The sequence below is a fragment of the Mastigoproctus giganteus genome, chromosome 8, assembly GCF_048544385.1.
Source record: "Mastigoproctus giganteus isolate SK-2022 chromosome 8, ASM4854438v1, whole genome shotgun sequence".
NCBI classification, from domain to species: domain Eukaryota; kingdom Metazoa; phylum Arthropoda; class Arachnida; order Uropygi; family Thelyphonidae; genus Mastigoproctus; species Mastigoproctus giganteus.
In genome coordinates this window covers 94,725,745-94,746,453 of record NC_143582.1, presented here as the reverse complement: position 1 = coordinate 94,746,453, position 20,709 = coordinate 94,725,745, and the positions used below count along the sequence as shown (strand labels likewise).

At 35.5% G+C, this 20,709-nt stretch overlaps 1 protein-coding gene across 4 annotated transcripts in view; it reads left to right on the top strand.

The window, feature by feature from the left end:
• Positions 1-20,709, top strand: part of LOC150081721 (cell adhesion molecule Dscam2-like) — a 285,694-nt gene that overhangs the window by 125,638 nt on the left and 139,347 nt on the right. For all 4 annotated transcript variants that reach the window (XM_090379593.1, XM_090379594.1, XM_090379591.1 and 1 more), the window contains exon 2: positions 3,644-3,775. In XM_090379593.1, the coding sequence (XP_090235719.1) occupies positions 3,644-3,775 (132 nt within the window). The remainder of the gene's footprint in view (positions 1-3,643; positions 3,776-20,709) is intronic.

The following is a 20,709-nucleotide window of genomic DNA, read 5'->3' as shown; positions in this document are numbered from 1 at the left end:
CACCTGACCGCGTTAAAGGTCGTTTCTTGCTGATTGTCAGCAATGCCCACACCTCTACAGAAACAGTACAGGATTGACATTTATTGAGGAAAATTTACACATGTATGATGCAGATCCACAAGGGTTTCTTTCAAGAAGCGTGACTTGTGATAAGGCGTGGGTTAATCACTGGGATCCGTAAGCAAAACAAGAATCTCTGCAAAGGAAACACCATGGTCCAACATCACCTGAAAAATTCAGGATTCAGCCTTCAGCTGGGAAAATTGTCACCAATTTTTGAGATATGAAAGGAAGGGATCCGTTTGATAGACTACTGCCACATAAGAAAAGTCATTGGAGATGCCTACGCTGCTGTTATCAGAAATTTAAGAGGGCTATAGAAGAACAGAGAAGAGGGAAGTGTACACGAGTTTTCTTGCTTACTCGTGACAATGCTCCTGTACATAAGTCCCATAGACCAATTGCTGCTCCAAGAGATTTGGATTCAATGATTTAAACTACCAGCCCAACAGTCCAGACCAGGCACCTAATAATTATTTCTTCTACAGAAATGTGAAGAAACAACTGCGTGGGCATTTGTTTCAAGTGATGACTATTTCAAGGACGTTTTTTTAACGGTTTCTTTCAGAATCCAGAAGAGAGAATTTTTTTTCGGATATTTCTTCTTTGTTAAACTCAGGGGGTTATATATTAGGTAGAGAGGCTTGCCGCCTCTCATCCCCAGGAGGTTATATATTAAGAAAAAGGTAAAAAAAATTATTACTAAGGTAGGTAACTTCTTGAGTGACCTCCATGCATTAATATTAAAAAATATCACGCTAATAAGTAGTTAGTTTTTAATAATAGCTAATGCTGTCGCTGCTCTGGTAAGTCATTATTTTTAATGACCTTAAATTCAGTGAAATAAATAATTAACTATTTCGCTAGTTCATTTTTAATATGTCGTGTTTGGAATAGCTTAGAAGTTAAACTTGCGCCAAGTTACAAGACACACATTTGCTGTGTCCGAAAACTTCAATTGGGAAGTGTGGAGAGGGGATGGTGTAATAGCTATAATGTACATAGCCTGCCTTATGCTTCCGGACATTAGCATGCTCAGGAGCTTCCGCTTGTACTTGTCACGTACAATCTGTTCGAAATTATTCACGGGGGGCCAGCTGGGGGTGGTATTGAGTGAAATGTCTGGGTATGGAGCGCTACTTTATTTGAGCACGCTAAACTAGAACGACTCTTCGAGTGGTGAACAAACAGAATTAAGATGACAGTGATAGTACGCAAGATATTATCAATTCGTTCCAGCGATTTGAACATTTCTTAACAGTTGAGTTGTTGGTTCGTTGATGATATTTAATATCAAAGAGATGGCGTGTGTGTCTGAGTTGTACTTCTCTTATGTTCTCAAGTATATTCGCCGTCATGGGAAATGCTGTGTGGCGTTCCTCTCATGGATTAAAAAAAAAATTGAAGAAGTACTGGAATTTTTCTGGATGTCACCCGAATAAGAAAGATAGAGCGCGCATTTTAAGATCTATTTATACCATTGAAAATGCCGAGAATTTTTCTGAAATTGCGCGGATGATTTCAGTTGTGAATGTATAATTAACGGTATGAACGACACCGTAAAGGACTTGAGTGACTTCAGGCTGTTTTGGTCGCAACGAATTGAGGCAATTATCTAAGAGAGAAACTAAGTTCGGTAACTATTTCTGTGAAAGTTTTTACTAATGAAAATAATGGATATGAGGATGTGATAATAATTTTGGGGAGTTGTTTCGTTTAAGCTCCACTACTAGAAATTTTGTAATTTTTCTAACAGTAATGAATAATGGATAAATTTGAATTTATAGGTAACAACGGATTAACATTAAGATCCAGTTAAGTTATAAATACCTTCATGAGATTCTATATACTCCAAAATGTTTGATAATCCTCACTGATGTAGGCTAATTGACCAATGTGGATCAACTATTCTGGATAGCAAATCCTCTTGACGATTTGCTTCTGAGTCCGTGTCGGATCGTTGTTCTTGCCCAGTAACCACTTTATCAGGAGATAGAGAAAAGCGAGTGAAGAAAAATACCCTTTGCAGTTTTTCTTAATCTTGTATACCTTATAAACTGAAGATTGTTTCTTAACTTTTAAGAAACTGTTTGTGAATAAGTCATGCTTCTGAACTTAAGAAACTGATATCGGTAATTTATGATTCATTAACTTCAACATCATGAAAACCTGGATTTTCATCCCGAAAAGCGAGGAACCGACCACAATTTTTCCAATCCAATGCAAAGTTTTAGATATAACTTTACTCTTCTAAATGCCTTTTTTGTACAGAAGTTGATGTGGCCATAGTTGCTCATCCTTCAAGCCAGTTAGTACTGTGGATCCTGATTGAAAAATTCGTAGATTATTGGTTTCTAAATATGATACAATTAATGCGACATTAGTTCCATATAGTCTTTTCCAAAATATGATTACGTTTCAGAATCCTTTTGGTCTCTCTTATCAAGTCAAAACGCTTTAATGAAATCTGTTCCGGTACCACAGAGATCAAAGCAGATTAACATACTTCAAAGTTAATAGCTTGTTGGTGTTATAATTCTTATCATAGCACGGTGTTACTTCATTTCAAGCTATGGAAAGATTCTAATTCCAAAGGCTGTAATAAGTTATTCGTAATGCTTGTGATGGAAGCATTACTGGAACTAATTTAAAGGCGCCTTTCTTTTCAAATATTTGTTGACTGTTTCTATAATATATTTCAGATGTGGTGTCGGCCGTGTGCTGTTACTAAATCAGCAAGGGCTTATTAACTGACATGATTGGTTACTGGGGACTGGACTGGATTCAGCAAAATACTACCTTCGCTGTAATGGCAATTTTCATCAATTTCTTTCAAAGTTTCATCATTAGAAAGTAACACGAACGAGGCTTTACTTTATACGACTAGTAGGCATATTTTAAAAGAAAGAATCCGTTTCTGTTTGGAGTAGGGAATACGCCGAACTGATTGAAATCTAACAAAGCAATTATGTGAGGTAAAGTTTCTTAGAAACTAGAATGAAAACTAAGGTTAGGGATTATCTTTCCTTTTGAAATTCGAAACAAAAACAGCTTTTTTTCTTTTCTTTATTTTTTACCTTTTTTTTTCTTTGACTTCCTTATGTCTTTGGTAGTTGGGTTCTGCTCAGAACGTGCGCACTGTTTTGTGGATGCGATTAAATATTTCAAGTTTTTTACGCCTTCAAGTTATTTTTGTTGCTTCAGATTATTAATTTATTTTTCAAATGAATCGCAGAGCCTTAACTGGATATATATTGCGAAAATTAATATTCCATGGTAGAGTAAAACATTTTTTATAGTTTTAAAAGTTCCGGGGCTATTACGATGAAATTTTGAATAGGCTAATTCTGTCAGTACAAAAGGGGAAAAAGACTCATTGATCCAAGAAACGTATTACTTATATGAGAGTGGAAATACAGCATCATTAGCTATATTACATTTTTAATTATAATCATTTTTAAACAGATGTTATTATTCTAATTTTGGATACCCGTTTAGTTTTTTGTATAACTCAGCTTATATAAATAAATCAACCGTCCTTCCATCACTTGTTTCTATACCACGTCTCCAATTCTATTTTCAGATATCAAAAGAAAATATCATAATCAAGATGAGATCAGATCTCTTTCTAAAGACGTCGAAAAATTGGCAGGAAGGAGATTGGAAAGCAGGAAGACCGATTTCTCCATAAAAAGCTTACATAAACAAAGTATGGGTAAGAATATATATCAGCTATGGTCTCATAATTAAAACTATAAATTTGCGAACGTAGTGACTAATCTTCCGATTAACTTTGAAAGATTAAAAATCCGAAAGTCATAAACAGATGGCTAACAATATTGGGCAGCATAGTTTAATGCTACTTTTGTTTAGTTTTTGTCGACTTTCCTACTTTTATTATTTCTAAGCAAAAAGCATTATTAGACGCATCAGTCTTTTAAATTATGTTGCCACAGCCACCAGTTGTTTGGTTAGTGCTCTATAAATAAACAGCACTTCCTATTTCTACCATTTTATGGTACTAGGAAGTATAACTGCTAATACTAAACTACTATTTTAGGGATACAACAACTTTATTTGCCCCTAACCAAATAGAAAACATTTCTTAGGTTTTATACAAATGTATCGCGAATAACATCTTCATTATTTTAAAATTTTGATGAAATGTAAATAAGCTATGTCGAATTATATTTTTCTTGTAATGTTTCCTTCGATAAAACTACAAGTTTTCCATGAACGATACGATATAATTCAAATATTTTGCATTTTGGAATAGACGCCATGTAGAATACACGATATGATGTCTGCTTCACATGTTATCCGATATTACAGGCTCCCTTTTTTATATATATATTACTCATAAATATTTTGATGTACGGCATATCGGTTAGAAGAATTCCTTGTGCATTCATGACGTGTCTGTGACTTGTGAATACATTCTCTGGGGGTTTACAGCGGAATATGTTCGATATATTTCTAAACCAGACATCAACTACGCTCTCCTTTCGTTATTTCGACAGTTGCTGTTTGTAAACTTTGAAAAGAGTTTTTGAAAAGTATAATTTCCTTGAAGAATATCAATACGAGACACCTAAGGAACTCGTGATATTTGGAATATATTTGCCTAGCAAAAGACGATTCGTTGAATGTTAGCGTATTTTGCTGTCATGAATGTTTATTAGAAAGTAATTCTATTTAGAAGGGCCCCGCTAGCCAAGCGATTTGTGACCGAGAAACTTCTCTGTACTTCAACTGAAATATTTTCTAGAGCGATTACTAGTTATTTTGAGTTTCTACTTTTATTAAATCTCCTTAGCTGATAACAGCTCTTGTTTCAAAAAGTATTTGAAGAGAGCAAGAAAGGAAAGTATTTTTTCAGAGTTTGATTAGTAACTCTTACTAATCTTCGCTTGATCACACAGAACACCGCTTCGGCCTCCAACTCACAGGCTTCCATTCCGTGATATATCAAGCTTTTAATCAGAAACCTCTAGATGGTACGGCTACTCCACCTGACACTCCAATAAAGCTTCCATCATAAGGTTTCCTCGTCGAGAGCAACTGAAAAGCACACAGACGCTCTGCTCGAACTATCATCCTTTCATGGCATTCCCATCAAATCACTCCTCGTGCTACATTAAACACCCCTAAGGACTACTCATAGCAGACTGGAATTTATTAAAGGCATCGTATTCTTGCGATACATTTAGCAAGTTACAGTCTGCTACAACTGGTACAAGAATCATAAGAACAAAAGGTCATACATACAGAAAGCACTGAGTACAAGAGAAGAACTTATACCTACCGTTACATTATACCTACCTTCAGTAGTTGTTGATCCTACCAACAAGAGGGAAAGCAAATTACCTCTTCAGTCTTATTCGACCATGTATACCGAAATCAACAAGTGGAAGAAATTTCACCACTATAAAACAGCATTTCGGGAAGAGACTTACGGATATGCAAACAAACGGATATGCTCAAATCATCTTGTTGTGCATCTCAAAAAGCTCAGGAACAGAAAGATATGAATTCTGCTAAAGCAAAATAACCTTCCTTAACACATAATGAATATCTGAACTATCTGCCAAAAACGATGAATATCATTTTCATAGTTTCGGCCATGACAAAAGGGTACACCGTAATTCACTTATCACATCACTTATCGTACACTTATCTGATCTCTTTTGGAATATGGCTTTGTCATACATAACTTTGATAAAGAGATTTATGCTGCTAAAATAGTGCTCCACAAACTTACTTCATATGGTTGTATACAAACTCCAACAGATGGATTAGCCCTCTTTCTAAAGACTTCGAAAAATTCTCAGCAAGGAGATTGGAAAGTAGGAAGACTGATTTCTCCGTGCCACAGAAGCTTACATAAACAAAGTATGGGTAAGAATATATCAGTTATGATCTCATAATTAAAACCGTAATTTTCTTAGTAAATTTGCGCACATTGTGACTAATCTTCATATTAACTTTGGAAGATTAAAAATCTGGATGTCGTAACCAGATGGCTAACAACACGGAGTAGCACAGTTTCATGCTACTTTTATTATTTTTAAGCAAACATATTTTGCATTATTCCAAGAAACTTCCGAACAAGGTTCCCCACTGCCTGTGTATTCACCATCTCGTGGTAAATATTTTCATAAATGCGAAAATAGTCCATGGAAAATACCATTTTGAAATAAATGCATGCGGCACATACACCTACAAATTCCAATTATATACAGGTATATACTGATGGAATTTAAAACAGACACGGCTCTGGCAGCAGCAAAAGTATTTTCTGTTTTCACCGTATCTGTATTACTTCCAGCAGAATCCAACGTGGGCACTCTGAACTGTATACAATTAAATTAGCCCTGATCATAGCAATGTTCTTCATAAATCTAAAATCATAAATTATACCCTGAGTGCAGCTACTGCCCTATAATATAACTCTCCCGCTTTCCACCCTGTTTTGAAACAAATCCGATCTTGGCTGATTTATCACGATGTTATTTACCAATCATTGAAGTTCTGTTGGATTCCGAGACTCATTGGAATTCCCCGAAATGAAAATGTCGATCAAACCGGCAAACACTCATCAATCAGTATTATGCGCAAGCACAGTTCCTCTTCATGTTAGAAACCTCTCATCCAACAAGCATGCCACAATCAAAAGAAGCAACTGCAGACTGGAACAAACGTTATACTTTGAGACCAACAGTAAATTCTTGCAGTTTAAACAGGAGCCACAACTGAAATACCAGGTTTTAAAATAATAGACAAGTTATACTTGTCAGAACACGGATTGACCACATCCAGCTGACTCATCTCTTTCTTCTTGTCGGGGAAGATCCTCTATATTGTATAAGTTGCCATTCCTTGTTAACCGCGAAACTCATATTCATAGACTGCCCGCACTACCTAACTGATAGAATTGCAGCCTTTAAACATCTATCGAATTTCTCTGAGCCATTAGCACTATACTGCCTCATAGGGAAGAACGCTAATGTGATCGAATTCTACAGTTACTTAAAACGAATTCGCCTGTATGATTGCTCTTAAATAAATCTTACTCCTATTTCTACCATAACAGTAATCACTTAAAGATATACCAAATGTTGCCTTAGAGTAAATTTATAATCTAAGCATGCACTCTGAATGAGTACTTGAGGATTCAGCCATATATTTTTTTGAATCTCAAAGAATTTCATGAGATTTCGTATGGCATTATAGTCTTCTGATATGATACGTTTTGTTAAAAATTAGATTATCGAGAAAGGAGGTTCATGAAGTTAGTAAACGCATTAGGAGAATTTGTTCCATCATATGCAATTGTCAAACATTTGCTGACTGAATTTAAACGTGGTAGAACAAGAATAGAAGATAAACAGCGAAGTGGATGTTCATCGAAAGCACCAATAACAGCGTCACAAATGAGCAGGTGGAAACATTCTGGAAAATTAATTAGGTATTGTAAATATTTTGCACGATGTTCCCCCACCTTTTAGCATCCGATCAGAAACATCTCCGAATGAAAATTTAAAAGCAAGTTTCTGGCCAGATATGTAATTATGAAAGAAACATGTCTTTATCACTACCAAGCAGAGTCAAAACTTCAATAAAAAATGGCAGTATGCTGCATTATCATTTCCAAAAAAGATAAAGCAGTCCTATCGGCATAAAAGGTAATGAAGTCTGTTTGGTGGGATTCAAAACGATAATAATGGTAGATTATCTTCCAAAGAGACAAACAGTAAACGTTAATTCTACTCCAACTCAGTAACTTAATTACGAGATGCAATCAAGTCAAAGACTCCAGGAAGTTGTTTCACCAGGACAGTGCACCTGGTCACAGATCGGCTTTTGCCATAGCTGTAAATCATCAAGCTGGCTATGAACTGTTGTTCTATCCACAGCACTCGCTAGATGTAGTCCCAATAAATTTCTACCCAATCCTCACATTTTTATCCAACTGGGTAGTATACCACCTGGGTGATAGAAATGATGGAAATGCATTACCCAAGCATAAACAACCTTTTCATACTCTTAGTCAAGAAATACTTTTAGAACAATAAAATTCTTTGAAAGTATATGTGAATTTCTTAACTCCCTCGATGTGTTAGTGTTTTGGAAGTGTGCAAACAATTGTGGATAAGCCGATGAACTTTGCATTCCGCATTGTCTGGAAAGAAAGCCGAAGTTACATTTGGCATTTAAACATTTAGATGCTCGTCTTCAGCATCTTTGAAACGGTATTTTATTTTAGCAAGGCTTCGCAGAAACATTAAGAGCGAGCTAAGATGATAATGATCAGAAAGTATTCATTTAGGGAACAAGCACCTCAGGAACGACTTAAAGAGGGTTAGAAAATAATGGGAAATTTATTCGCGCTGGATTTCTTTCCTCATTCTTGGTATCCACATCAGTGATAATGAGCATATGTATGTTTCCAGCGTTCGATATTAATGTTCTTCTTCTCCACTCCAGGCTTCGGTTACATGCTCAAGCTCTTGAAGAGTCATTGCTTCTTTCTTATCTACAGAGTAAGGAAGGAACAATCTATATTCTGACTAATGTATGCACACACGAGGCTATCTGATTCTCTGCTCACCAAGAAAAGCCTGCGGTGTTATTAGCCAGCAAATAAAAGTTACTGTTATCTGTTTGTGATTATGCGAAATGAAGTCTTGAATCGCAGAAGTTAAGAGATTTTATTGCTTCTTTTTAATGAATTGTGTAGATCTTATTTGAATAAACATGACAAAAAGTAATTGCCTGATTCGTGAACTAGGATGTTCTGTACTATCATTGGTTTGGAAAACGATCATTTTTTATGCTTCAATGTTTTCTTTAAAGTGCTTGTGGCTTTCATAATTGAAACATTAAATCATACCTCGCGGTCCTGTGGAAACGATTCCAATTGATCAAAGCTTGATCAATTATTTTTGAATAATTTTTGAATCGAAAAGAAGAGTTAAAATTTAAAAAATAAATAAATCAACAACTGGTTTTAAACTGTAAAAACAAACCTAAAGTTAGTTTTAAATGTATTGTATATGATAATGCATGCAGGACAAGCTTATTTATATCAGTTGAGATATAATTGTTGGCCATTTTAGAAAAATTCAGTGTTTTAGGCGTAATTGAAACCTGAATAATGATGCATATTTGGAATTCTCATTTATTTATTTTTAAAACAATTATCAAGAAATCTGATTAAGTATGAAATATACGTTAAAACCAAAAAAACAAGCTTTTTTGGGCTTAGAATACCAAAGGCCACTTCATAAATTTATTGAGCATTTTTCAGAACTAAAACATTGGTCACTTTATGCGTAGATGCAGGCCGATGACTTATACAGCTCAAAGTGGGATTGTTGAGCAAGATCGTATGGCATATTTCACCCCCTCCCCTCCGAAGTACAATAGCAAAACCCAAGTTAATTTTGCTTTTTTATTGGATTCTTTCTAAAGTCATTTATTGATCTGGTTTAACGCTAGATTCAATTATTTCTTTCAGGAGGTGTGCAAATGGTAACGTGTTTTAAACTTCCTCTGGATGCATTATGTGCCATTCTCTCTTGACCCATAGCCGTCAATAAAGAGAACAACAAGTAAAATTACACTTTCTAACAAGAAATGGACGGAAAATATTCAAAAAATAATTCACGTCAAGCGATACTCCATTTTGCTGGGATTCATTCTAAAATTTTTACAGAAATCATCTTGTATGGATGCTTTCATAGTTATTGAAAATGTGAATATTGCAGTAAAAGTTTATTTCTATGACTCTTGTTCAACGTAGCATACATTTTTGCTCTTCTGTTACCACAACTCGGCCTGCAGATGGACATCTCTAGAAACTTCTTTCACCCGCATTGAAAATTCATGTGGGAACAATAATGGCTTCTTGAAATTTATTGATTGAAAATCTTGCGCTTCTTAAAACCGCCTTATAATAGCAGCTTCTGACAAACAAGAACTTATTATAAGTGACCAGTTCAGTGGTCCGTTTTACCGGTCCGGATGTTGTCTTAAAGAATCCTGTAAAATAAGCCTACATCAAATTAAATAAAATCTTTCACATTTTTTCTCGCTAACGGATAAAAATAAATACGCTGTAATTAAGCATTGCCTTTATAAATAGGCTAGCTGTATAAGCACAGGTATCTATTTGTGTAAGTTTACTCACACAGCTGAGGTAATTTCCTCTTCATTTCGAAACTACAGAAACCTCAAAAGCTACAAAGAATTCATTTCAGTTATTGGTCATTCTTTATTTGCCGTATGTAAAGTAGTACAATATGTAAATCACGATGTAAACGTAAAGCAGTATGGTCTTAAAGAAATCCACGATGTTATGGTTTCAAAAACAAGCAAATAAAGTGACTTTAACAGGTTTCAACCTTAAGATATTAAGAAGTCACTGTTAAAACGCATATTTACAATGAAGCCGTCCTTATGACTCTTAGTGCTATCTGGTGGTAAAAATGAAACAGAGTTCATGGGATCACCATATATGAGTGCCTGTACATGTAACCAACTTAATAACATTCCTGTAACTCATACAAACCAAATTTTTCATTATGCGTGAATGGAACCACACAACTTTCTCAGGTTGTTTTTATTTATATTCGCATTCTTTAAATGTTTATATAAATTTAGTCATCTTAGGCGAATAATGCTCTAATTGTGTTTACCACGTCCACGCCATTGTCCGTCCGAATGTGTAATAATTCATCTCCTAAGTGGATGGATCTTCACGAAATTTAATATTTTGACCTTTTATTATTATTATTATTATTATTATTATTATTATTATTGTTGCTCTTATATTATTTCTCCCTGGTTGGGGGTTCCATCCCCTCACTGGTACTGCTACCAAGTACACACGGTGGTTGTTATATCTGGCGTTACTGTAGGTCGAGGACCTCTCTGACAGGTGTTCAGGATTGCGACTTTCTGGAGTTCCTTGTAGATGTTCTCTGGGAGACCTATTGCTGCTATGTAGGGTCTTTGGCACCATACCGATGGTTGTCACGATGATCGGAATGGTCGTAACTTGTTGCATATGCTACATCTCTTTGACCTCCTGTCTTAGGTCCCTGTACTTCCTGATCTTTTCCTCATGGATTTTCTGGAGGTTGCCAGCGTTGGACGCCGCTATCAGATAGGTAGCCTTTTCCTTCTTGTTGACAAGGGTTATGTCTGGTCTATTGTGCGGGATTGTCTTATCCGTTATTATGGCGCGACCCCAGGACAGCTTGTGGGTTGGGGTCTCTAGTACTGCCTGGGGTTCGTACTTGTAATGCGGTACACTTTCTGTGATCAATTGGTATTTCCTCTCTAGCTTCTGATGTATTATCCTGGCTACCTGGTCGTGTCTACGAGTATACTCAGTCTGGGTTATAACTTTGCATCCTGCGGTGGATCGTTTCTGAGTCCAGGTAGCATCGTCGACATGTGTCATCTGACACTCCGGGCTCCTTGCGATGTATTTTCTGTAGTTTCTGGTGTTGATTACCTGGTCTTGGATGGAGAGCATGAATCCTTCAGTCTCGGGGAAGAGCGTCCCGCTCGTGCGCCATGCTTTGGAAGCAATTTTATCTATGTGACCTTGATTGTAGTATCTGTCATGGAGTGTCTTCTTTGCCCATATTTTTTAGCTTTGTCTGGGCGGGAGGGGACTAATTGCTTAGGTTGAATAGGGTATGCCGCTTGTCTATCTTCCTTATGGCCTGGTAGAGTGCTGCTGCTGTGTTTTTCTGGAAGTAATCCTTCAGGTTAGCTATCACCGTTTTCTGTTGCTCGATGAGGGCTATAAGGCCCCTTCCTCCCTCTTTCTGAGCTGTTGTCAGTCCCTCCTCGGCTAGTGTTGGCTGCTCTTGGTTGTCACTGTTCTTTTCGAGATTTTATATTAAACCTTTTATTATTGTTATTTATTATTATTATTTCTAATTATTATTTCTTTGTCTATCTGTCCTAATGTAATAACTCGACTCCCAAGTACATGGATTTTCATGAAATCTTACATTTCGCTTTTTTAGAATAATTCGTTGAGATTTCATAAATTTTATTGAAATGGAACTAAACATAATATCCAGCATAAACCGTTGGATGTGGCGAATGCGCAGAAACGAAATGTTCTCGGTTCGTCCATAAAGGTCGTTTTTTTGTTATACATTATGAATTATTACTATTTGCTAACGCGCCTGAAATGTACCGTACTTGGTACATTTACTAACTTGATTCTATTAAAGAACTCTGCTGAAATGTGAATTCGAAAGTTAAATATGAGAAAAAAAATTTGTGCCAATTTTTAGCTATTCGCTTATTAATTACCACAATTTCCGCCCAGACCACTTAAATTCCAGCCTATTTAGAAAATTTCTATTGTGATAAGCGGTCTATTTCGTTGCCAGTTATATGTTTATCATATTCCAAAATCCAGTTAAATGTACGATTTCTTTGCTAGCAGTTTACATACTTTCTAAAAAGGATATAAGTAGGCTTATGTTTATGTTCTTTAAGAGTTTTATTTAACATCCGAGTCTAAACATAATGTGCTTTTTTAAAAATTCCTTAAAACCTCTTGTTCTAGGAAAAAAATCAATGCTTAAGAACCCTTACAAGACAGAATTTCTACAGTACCTTTGTCAGAAGAATTTATTGACATAATTTAACAGAAGTTCCTCGTATATTCTGAATCTCTAGAAATACGAACGCATTAATTTATCACAGCTATTGGATATTTTTGTTTTATGATACGCCATCATTTATTTCAGATTGGAAAAAAAAAAAAAAATATATATATATATATATATATATATATATATATGTGTGTGTGTGTGTAAAATAAAATAAAGCACGTGAAAAATTAATGAAAGTGTACTGTATTTTGCATTTGAATGTTCTGATGTAATTATGGATTTGGAGAAAATGTCTGGTATATTTATTATTTTTTCGTAGGCAGTATCGAAGATGGAACAAATTCGGTTAAAGCGCTTCAAGGAGTTTATAATTTCATTATGACAGAAATATGATACAATATTTTATTAAACCATTACCTATATATTTTTTTCTCCTCCAGTACAATGGCTCGATGCCAAGTAATAAACTCAGATTCCTTTTAATTAAAGTAATGGATTGAATAGGAAATTCTTAGTCAAGAAAAACGTCTTGTATTTTCTAAAGTGTACTCCCTGAAGGAAAATTAATTTCAATAATTGTATTTGCATTTAAAAGCGTAAATCTCTTAAACAGAAACAGAAAATGGAAGCTTGAAAAGTGACAGTTATGAATGGTTGGAGTTGCAGAAACCCTGTGCTGCTGTGATCCTTTTCTTTTTCTTCTGATTGGTCCTGTTTAACATCTCTTAACATCGCTACCATTACCAAGACGTACGATTATATGTGTAGTCATATGTTTTCAGCCTTTCTAGGAGTGTTTTCATATAATATGTGTAAGCACGTATTGTCCGTCCGCACTCGACTCCCAGTGGATGAATTTTCATAAAATTTTATATTTGCGTCATTTCGAAATATTTGTTGAAACATCCCAATTATTATTGCTTTTTTCATACATATCGCATAGGCTGTCCATACGTTATAGCTGAAGAACTGGATTGTACTTGGTGCATACTTTGATTCAGGAATGAAAGGGCAATATGGCGGATGTGCAGAATCCAAATATTCCGAGTTCCCGTTTTCTGGATTAAAGTCGTTGTTCTTTGAGAAGCTCATTATTTTTTTATCAGTTTAATAATTTATTAAACTGATAACATCATGAATTATTACTATTTGATATTATGTTAATTGCAGCAGAAACATGAAATACCCATTATATTACAACTGTTATTAAAATCCAGGAGGAGATAAATAAAGCGCACTAAGAAATTGTAGTATCAGCATACTACGATCTGAGTTGCCATTGCTATTTGTTTAATTTATTGCATCGCTGAGTGTGAAATACGTATTGCATTTCATATGTTTGGGATTATAAAGTATAACAAAAAATATTGAATGAATATTAGGTGGCGAGGAATGTGCAGTGAAGTGAAAACAATTACGTTTATATATTATTAGTTAATTAGTTAGTAATTAAGTGGTAATGGTAATAAAGTAACAAAATTAGCTATTTACTTTTCACTTTTATTAATAACAGAAAAATAACAAATTCAGTTAATTTAAGCAATTCACTGAAATGTGTAACGCACTGCCAGTGGAGCGTTATGTCTTCATGGGGTCCAAGGCAAAATGGAATTTGTAGGCCCATCTAAAGAAACAACTAATAAAGAACATTTTCAATTTCATTTTATTGTGACAACAAAACAAACAAATTATATGACATAAGAATAAATATACAAAATCAGTTAAAGCATTTTTGAAAAAAAAAACGTAATTTTCAAATAAAGTTCAATAATAAAAAACAGCAATGAGTTTTGAAACAGTGATTTTGGGCTATCCCTCTGATCGGGGCCCTAGGCAGATGTCTTTTTTTGCCTATAGCAGTGGTCTACAAAGTGGGATGCGCGAGATAATCCGCAATAAATCAATATTTATTAATTATGAAAACTTTATTCGAAACGTAATTGAAAATAAAATTATAAATAAATGTTTTTTTTAATACTATACTTCAACATGCGGCTTTATTTGATCATGCCATCGATCATGCACGTTCAAGTACATGCATTTTGTACTTTAACTTCAATTTAATTTTGGTTTGTATTTTTTATTTGTGATCTTTTATAATTTTATGTGATTTTATAAAATCACATGATAAAGTGATATGCCTTCCATAAAACAAATGATATAATGCCTTCCATGTAAATGACAAATAAATTTAATAAAATATTAAACTTATATATTTAATTTTTTTATTCCGGGGTGCGCGTTAGGCCTTTTAAGTAAAAGAAGGGTGCGCGACCAAAAAAGTTTGGAGACCACTGGCCCATAGGATAACGCTCCACTGCGCACTGCGTACATTGCTGAACTTCTTTATGCGCGTTCGCATGCATATAATCATCATGTCAGTTTGTTTCTATTTGTCTTCACCATTACCATGAGAAATCCTGACATTATTATTTCTTTTTTCCATTTATTTTTTCATATAGTTTGTTCAGAAAAAGAAATTCACAGATTTAATGTGACTTTAATGCAGTATTATTAGCTTTAGATAGTCCGTGCACGCTTCACGTGTATTACTATGCAAGACTCGTGAACTGATACATATACATAAAGAGCAAAGAGACTTAATAAAAAGAGTAATTATGGGAGGATAGTAATAAATATTAAACAATTTTAATTAAAGTAATGGCTAAGTTCAGAGAACAGAAACCTATAGAGTTTTATTAAGTATTCTACAAAGTTATAATCTTAGTAATTAATTGATAAGGAGATAACTGTATTTACTTTTCATTTCTATTAATCACACAAAATGAAAAAAAAAAGTTATTTAATTTAAGAAAATAAAAATGGAAAGCGCCTGAAATGTAATCCACTGCGTACATTAACTAACTTGATTTTTCTAAATGCTGGCATTACATTATTGGAATCTAATGACAGCAAATAGCTCATAAGTTATCAAGTGCATGACCTCTTGTTTTCAACTACAGATAAAGCTGTTTTAAAGCTAGCTTGTGTGTGGGTTTCAGCTGAGAGACCTTAAGAAATCGTGTTTGTAATTTGCAAGTTATCTTGTGATCGGATTGCTTATAATGTGATAATAAAATAATAATAATTAAAATCCACTGTTCGAGAGGGAAACCATTCAATCCTTGCCCGCAGGTCGAATAGTTCGCCTGGTGAATGAGAGTTTTTTTTTTTTTTAATTTTGTCCCTTGTCTTTTGTAACATTTAAATGTTATCTATTAAGCTTCCTGTAAGGCTGGACTCGAACCAGCCTTTTTCCAACAGCGTGGAAGAACATGGTAGTAACCACTGTGTCACCCGAGAGGACATTATTGTCGCCTGCAAAAATTGACAATTACTTCACGTCGGGACAGAAACATTTTTGAAAATTTTTTAACACTGTGGCCGAGTTAAAATTGTGCAGTTAAAAGACAGGTAGATAAACTTCGCGATGGCTGGCATTATCGTGGAGAAGATGAGTTCACAATAAAGAATCAAGGTGTATTAAGAATCACAATAAAGAATCTAGGTGTATAAGATAATGTAATTAGTGATGCCTGAATAAAGTGTACTAATTATTGAAGAGCAGTCTTATTCTAATAAGCCTGCTCTTCCAGGGAGTCTTCAAATCACTCCCAATTGATGTTCTTGATAGGAAATCTAATAAATTCCAGCAGTACAATGGATGTGGTATTGTAATGAAATGTAGACCTAACAAAAAACACTATGGCTCTATGATTTTATTGTCATTCTGTATTACATTATCCTTTGGAACTACTGTATGTAGAAACTATGAAGGTTTATTAAGTATATGCAGATTATGGCTAAGTAAAAAATCTTCAAATAGCTGATCACAAAAATCAGTTACATCTTTAAACTAAATCCGAGATTTAGCATTAACATCAGATACCCCTCTGGCTTGCACGCCGTACAAAGCGCAATTGTAACTTGCAATCAACTGAATAAATAAATAAAATATTACGAGAATGCTTTTTTCCCTAAAAAATTAATAGCAAAAAAATTAATAGCATTATTCTGTCCGCATTCTTGGGAAGGCGGACAGAATAATGAGTAGAGCAGGTAAAAAGACTGGTGCTGGTTGTTCTACTTGAGATCTTTTAGAGAAACCCATTATTGTAGAAGACTCACCAAGCTGTTCCTTGCGAAATATGTTTTTTAAATTGTAACGATATCCACGGATTCCTCCTCTGAAGCAACCGTAATCTCTTCCACATATTGGCCATTTAACTGCAGAATTTTAATTTATATTTTAACATTATTACTAATATTATCATTATCCAATACATTAATTGTAAGATTACTCATCTGCAGTTCTTTGCCGTACTAAATTTAAGGATCTTTTGTATTCTCTAATCCTCAGTGTAGGTCTCTAATAGAATAACAGAAGTCCATTTTTCATCTCTTGCAGTTAAAGTCCTCCACAAATTTTTCTTTGCTGGCATCATTTATCAAAATAGATGGATTTCCTCTCTTGGGAACCCCAGTAAAGATTCCAGGCGGAATGTACAGAATCCGACCTTGAAATACTAAGCAAATCTGATTTCGATGTGGGTTCCAAAACTAACCCTTTATTACCAGCAAGCCATTTCACTATCTTAAATTCTGTTTTCAGCGCATTGGTCATTATGTTCTTAACCTCTGTACTAATCCCGAGATCAGCAGCCGTGAACATTAGAACATTCTCGCTCGGACCTTGTTTTCCTTTATATATCATCTTTATTGTAAGGTGCAAAAGTACACGCATGTATCCAGGCTTTAAAAACCCTTCACGACACTAAGCCAGGGGTTAACAAGCAGCTGAGATATCATCTCGTCGGAAATATAATATAGGATAAATAAATAACATAAAACAGATTATTTTTCTTTAAAAATTAATAATATAAAATAATTATAATAATAATTCATCAAATGAAAATAATACAATACGTAAAAATTACACAGAATAGTTTTCTTAAATTTGATTTTCCGTCAAATTCTTGCCAAGCCGGAGCGCTCTCACGTCAATTGATTGCGGAACACACGTGCAGATCTAGGATGAGCCGTCCATACTTTTTGTCATCAACGATTTTGCACAGGTCGGCGTCCAAGGATTGAGCTAGATGGAGCTTCTGATAAGGGAGGAACCGATCTTTAAAATGTAGCCTCGAAGGAAGAACAAGAAGCTTCGGAGTGGAGTGGAGCGGAGCGCTGGTTGGGGGATCCGCCAGCACACAGTTTCCCAAATGTTGGGCGCTGAGATTCTTCCAGTGATCATTTTGATGGTGAATATTAGTCTTCTTTCGTGCATTAAGGCTGAAAATCTGGTTAAGTTCGTTGCTTTGGCCATTGGTGATGTGTCTGCTGTGGTGAGAGATGACACTTTCAGGTCGATCATTTCAGGAGCCAGCATTCTGCGGCTTTTAATGGTTTAATTGTTGTCTTTGCAGCCGAGCCCCACAAATGTACTCCATACAGTACGCCTTCGAAAATGATCATTCTGAAACACACTTTATCAGATTTGTGTTCTGAATATGTGGCAAGTGCTGCTTTGCAATCCACCGTTTCCTATTGAATTTGGCACAGATCGCTTTTATATGAAGATAGAATTTTAGTTTTCTGTCAGAGATTACATCCAGATCTCTTTGCTTTTCGACTCGGGGGGATCAAGACTCAGAGACTTTAGACGGTAGTTCCCTTAAAAGAATGTTAGTCAATGCCCTGCTGTTGGGTCTCTTCATGTTCCTCATCCACTATCTCAGTAGCCTGACCAGCCGACTCTTGAACCTGACCTACCTTAACTGAACAAAAGGTTTGTTTGACCTTATCCAAAAATTTTGCTCTTACGTTTACTTCATGGCTAATTGCCTTAAGTTTTTCATTTTCTATTAAAAGGGCTGTAGCTACAGTTTATAGATTTGACCATTTTCTCCTTATTATATTTCCAGAACCCTATACAGTATTTGTTTCTCATATAAGGAAACTCATCTTTTCTCATGTTTGAAGTTATTTGGTAGAGTGAAAATGGATCCTGAATTTTGAACGCTTCTGAATAAGAGATTGTATCTGCCCCTGAAGTAGAAGAAACTCTTTATTGTACAGTAAAGATACAATAATGTGCCCGCCACAGCCAGGAGGCCAGGGGCTTGACAATGATATAGAAATATAAAAATATGTACAGTATAAAAATTTGTGCAGTATAAAATATTACATAACAATTAAAAACGTAGCATTAGCCATTCAATAGGTATGAGTATGTACATAGTTGTGAGGCAGACAGTACACCAAGGTATGTACACGTTCATATGTACAAAGCACATATTTAAGCATATTCACACAAGTCAGAAAATTTCACAGTGCCACATTATTGTTCGGTATTGCATTTTCTTGTGAAGACAGTTCGTCGATTTGCCTGCGACGTGCCGTTATGCACCTCATAGGAGATAGCAGATGGAGATATCAGTATGAGTCGACATCAGGGGCCAAACAAAAGGGGAACAAGTTCGGCCAACGAGCGCCTGTAATTGCGATCAGAAGCGAATTTCTGCAGGTCAACTCCGATCATTAGCAGGGCTTGTACTGTAGGAAGTACTTGTCCAGGTAGGAATCTGTCACTGATCTTCAGCCTGTTCCGTTGTAGCTGAAGAAGAGGGGTGGCTCGTAAGGACGGAAGTGGAACATGCCACTGGCATATATCCCAGAAGTCAGGGGAGTTGATTTTGCCAACCAGCAGTTTGACTGTGGTCACAGTTCTCCTCATGCTGATTATTTGAAAGGTAATCCTACTACCACATCCTTCTCGTTATCAGAATGGTCAGGCATTCCTCCATACTTTATTTGCTCCTGACTAATACAGCGAAAATATATAAATTCTCCGAGCTTCCTTAAATCTTCCTGAGAAGATGGCACTTTGGGTAGAAGGAGTGGGGAATTCCAGCTGTACATTTTCTCGTATTCATATTCCTTCCTTCTATCCTACCATAGATCAATTAAAACCTTTACAAACGCACTAATTCTGAGAATTATCAAGAAATAATCCAAACAAACTAACTCCCAGAACAGGGAGAAGAATCTTCCACTATAACAGAACAATAAGATTCTAACTAATTGTAATTCAATAGCATGTAAACCCTATAAATATTCCAATTTCCAACTAGGTTTCAACTGTGTTAGATGCCAAGAACCTTTTAATTCTTACTCTATTCAAATTCCAAAAACTCCAATAGCTCTAGTAATCAGAAAATTACCTGAGAGCAAGTATCAAGCTTCCGAAACAAATAACACAACAGTACACTAATAGGCACGACCAGATCGCTAGGATAATACATTAGAATCTGGCGAAGAAATACTAGTTGATCAAAGCAGGTATAGTGTATTACAAGTACGAACCTCAGGCGTACTAGAGACCACGACGTAAAAATGGACAAGATCATCCCGTACAACAGACCGGATATAACTCTTACTGAAAAGAAGGAAAAGACCATCTACGTGATTGGCAGAGCGGCACCCAATACCAGCAACGTCCAGAAAAGCCTGCGTGGAAAAGATTATGAAGTACACAGACCTTAAACACGGAGTCAAAGAGAGGTGGGATATGGAACAAGTAACGACCATTCCGATTAGAGTGTCAACCGCCATGACGGTGTGACATAAGGACCTAGTAGCAATAGGCTTTCCAAAGAACACCAGCATGGATCTCCAGAAAGCCGCAATCGTGAACATTTGTTGTATAGTCAGAGTTCCTCGACCAGTAATGGTAACCAGACATCACAACCACCCCACGTACCTGGTACCAGTACCCGTTGTAGGATCGGGGGAAAAAAACATAAGGAGAAGAAAGAGATAATAATAAATACGAGTCTCGTATCTGTTTCTTCGTCATCAATCATGTATGTACAAATTTTGTGATTGTAGATCCGCCATGTTTAGCGAAATTCCAGAGGCACTTATAATTCAAACAGTTCAAAATTAGAAAAAGATAACAACCCGTACATACATACATAAGGCAAGGGCATAATATTAA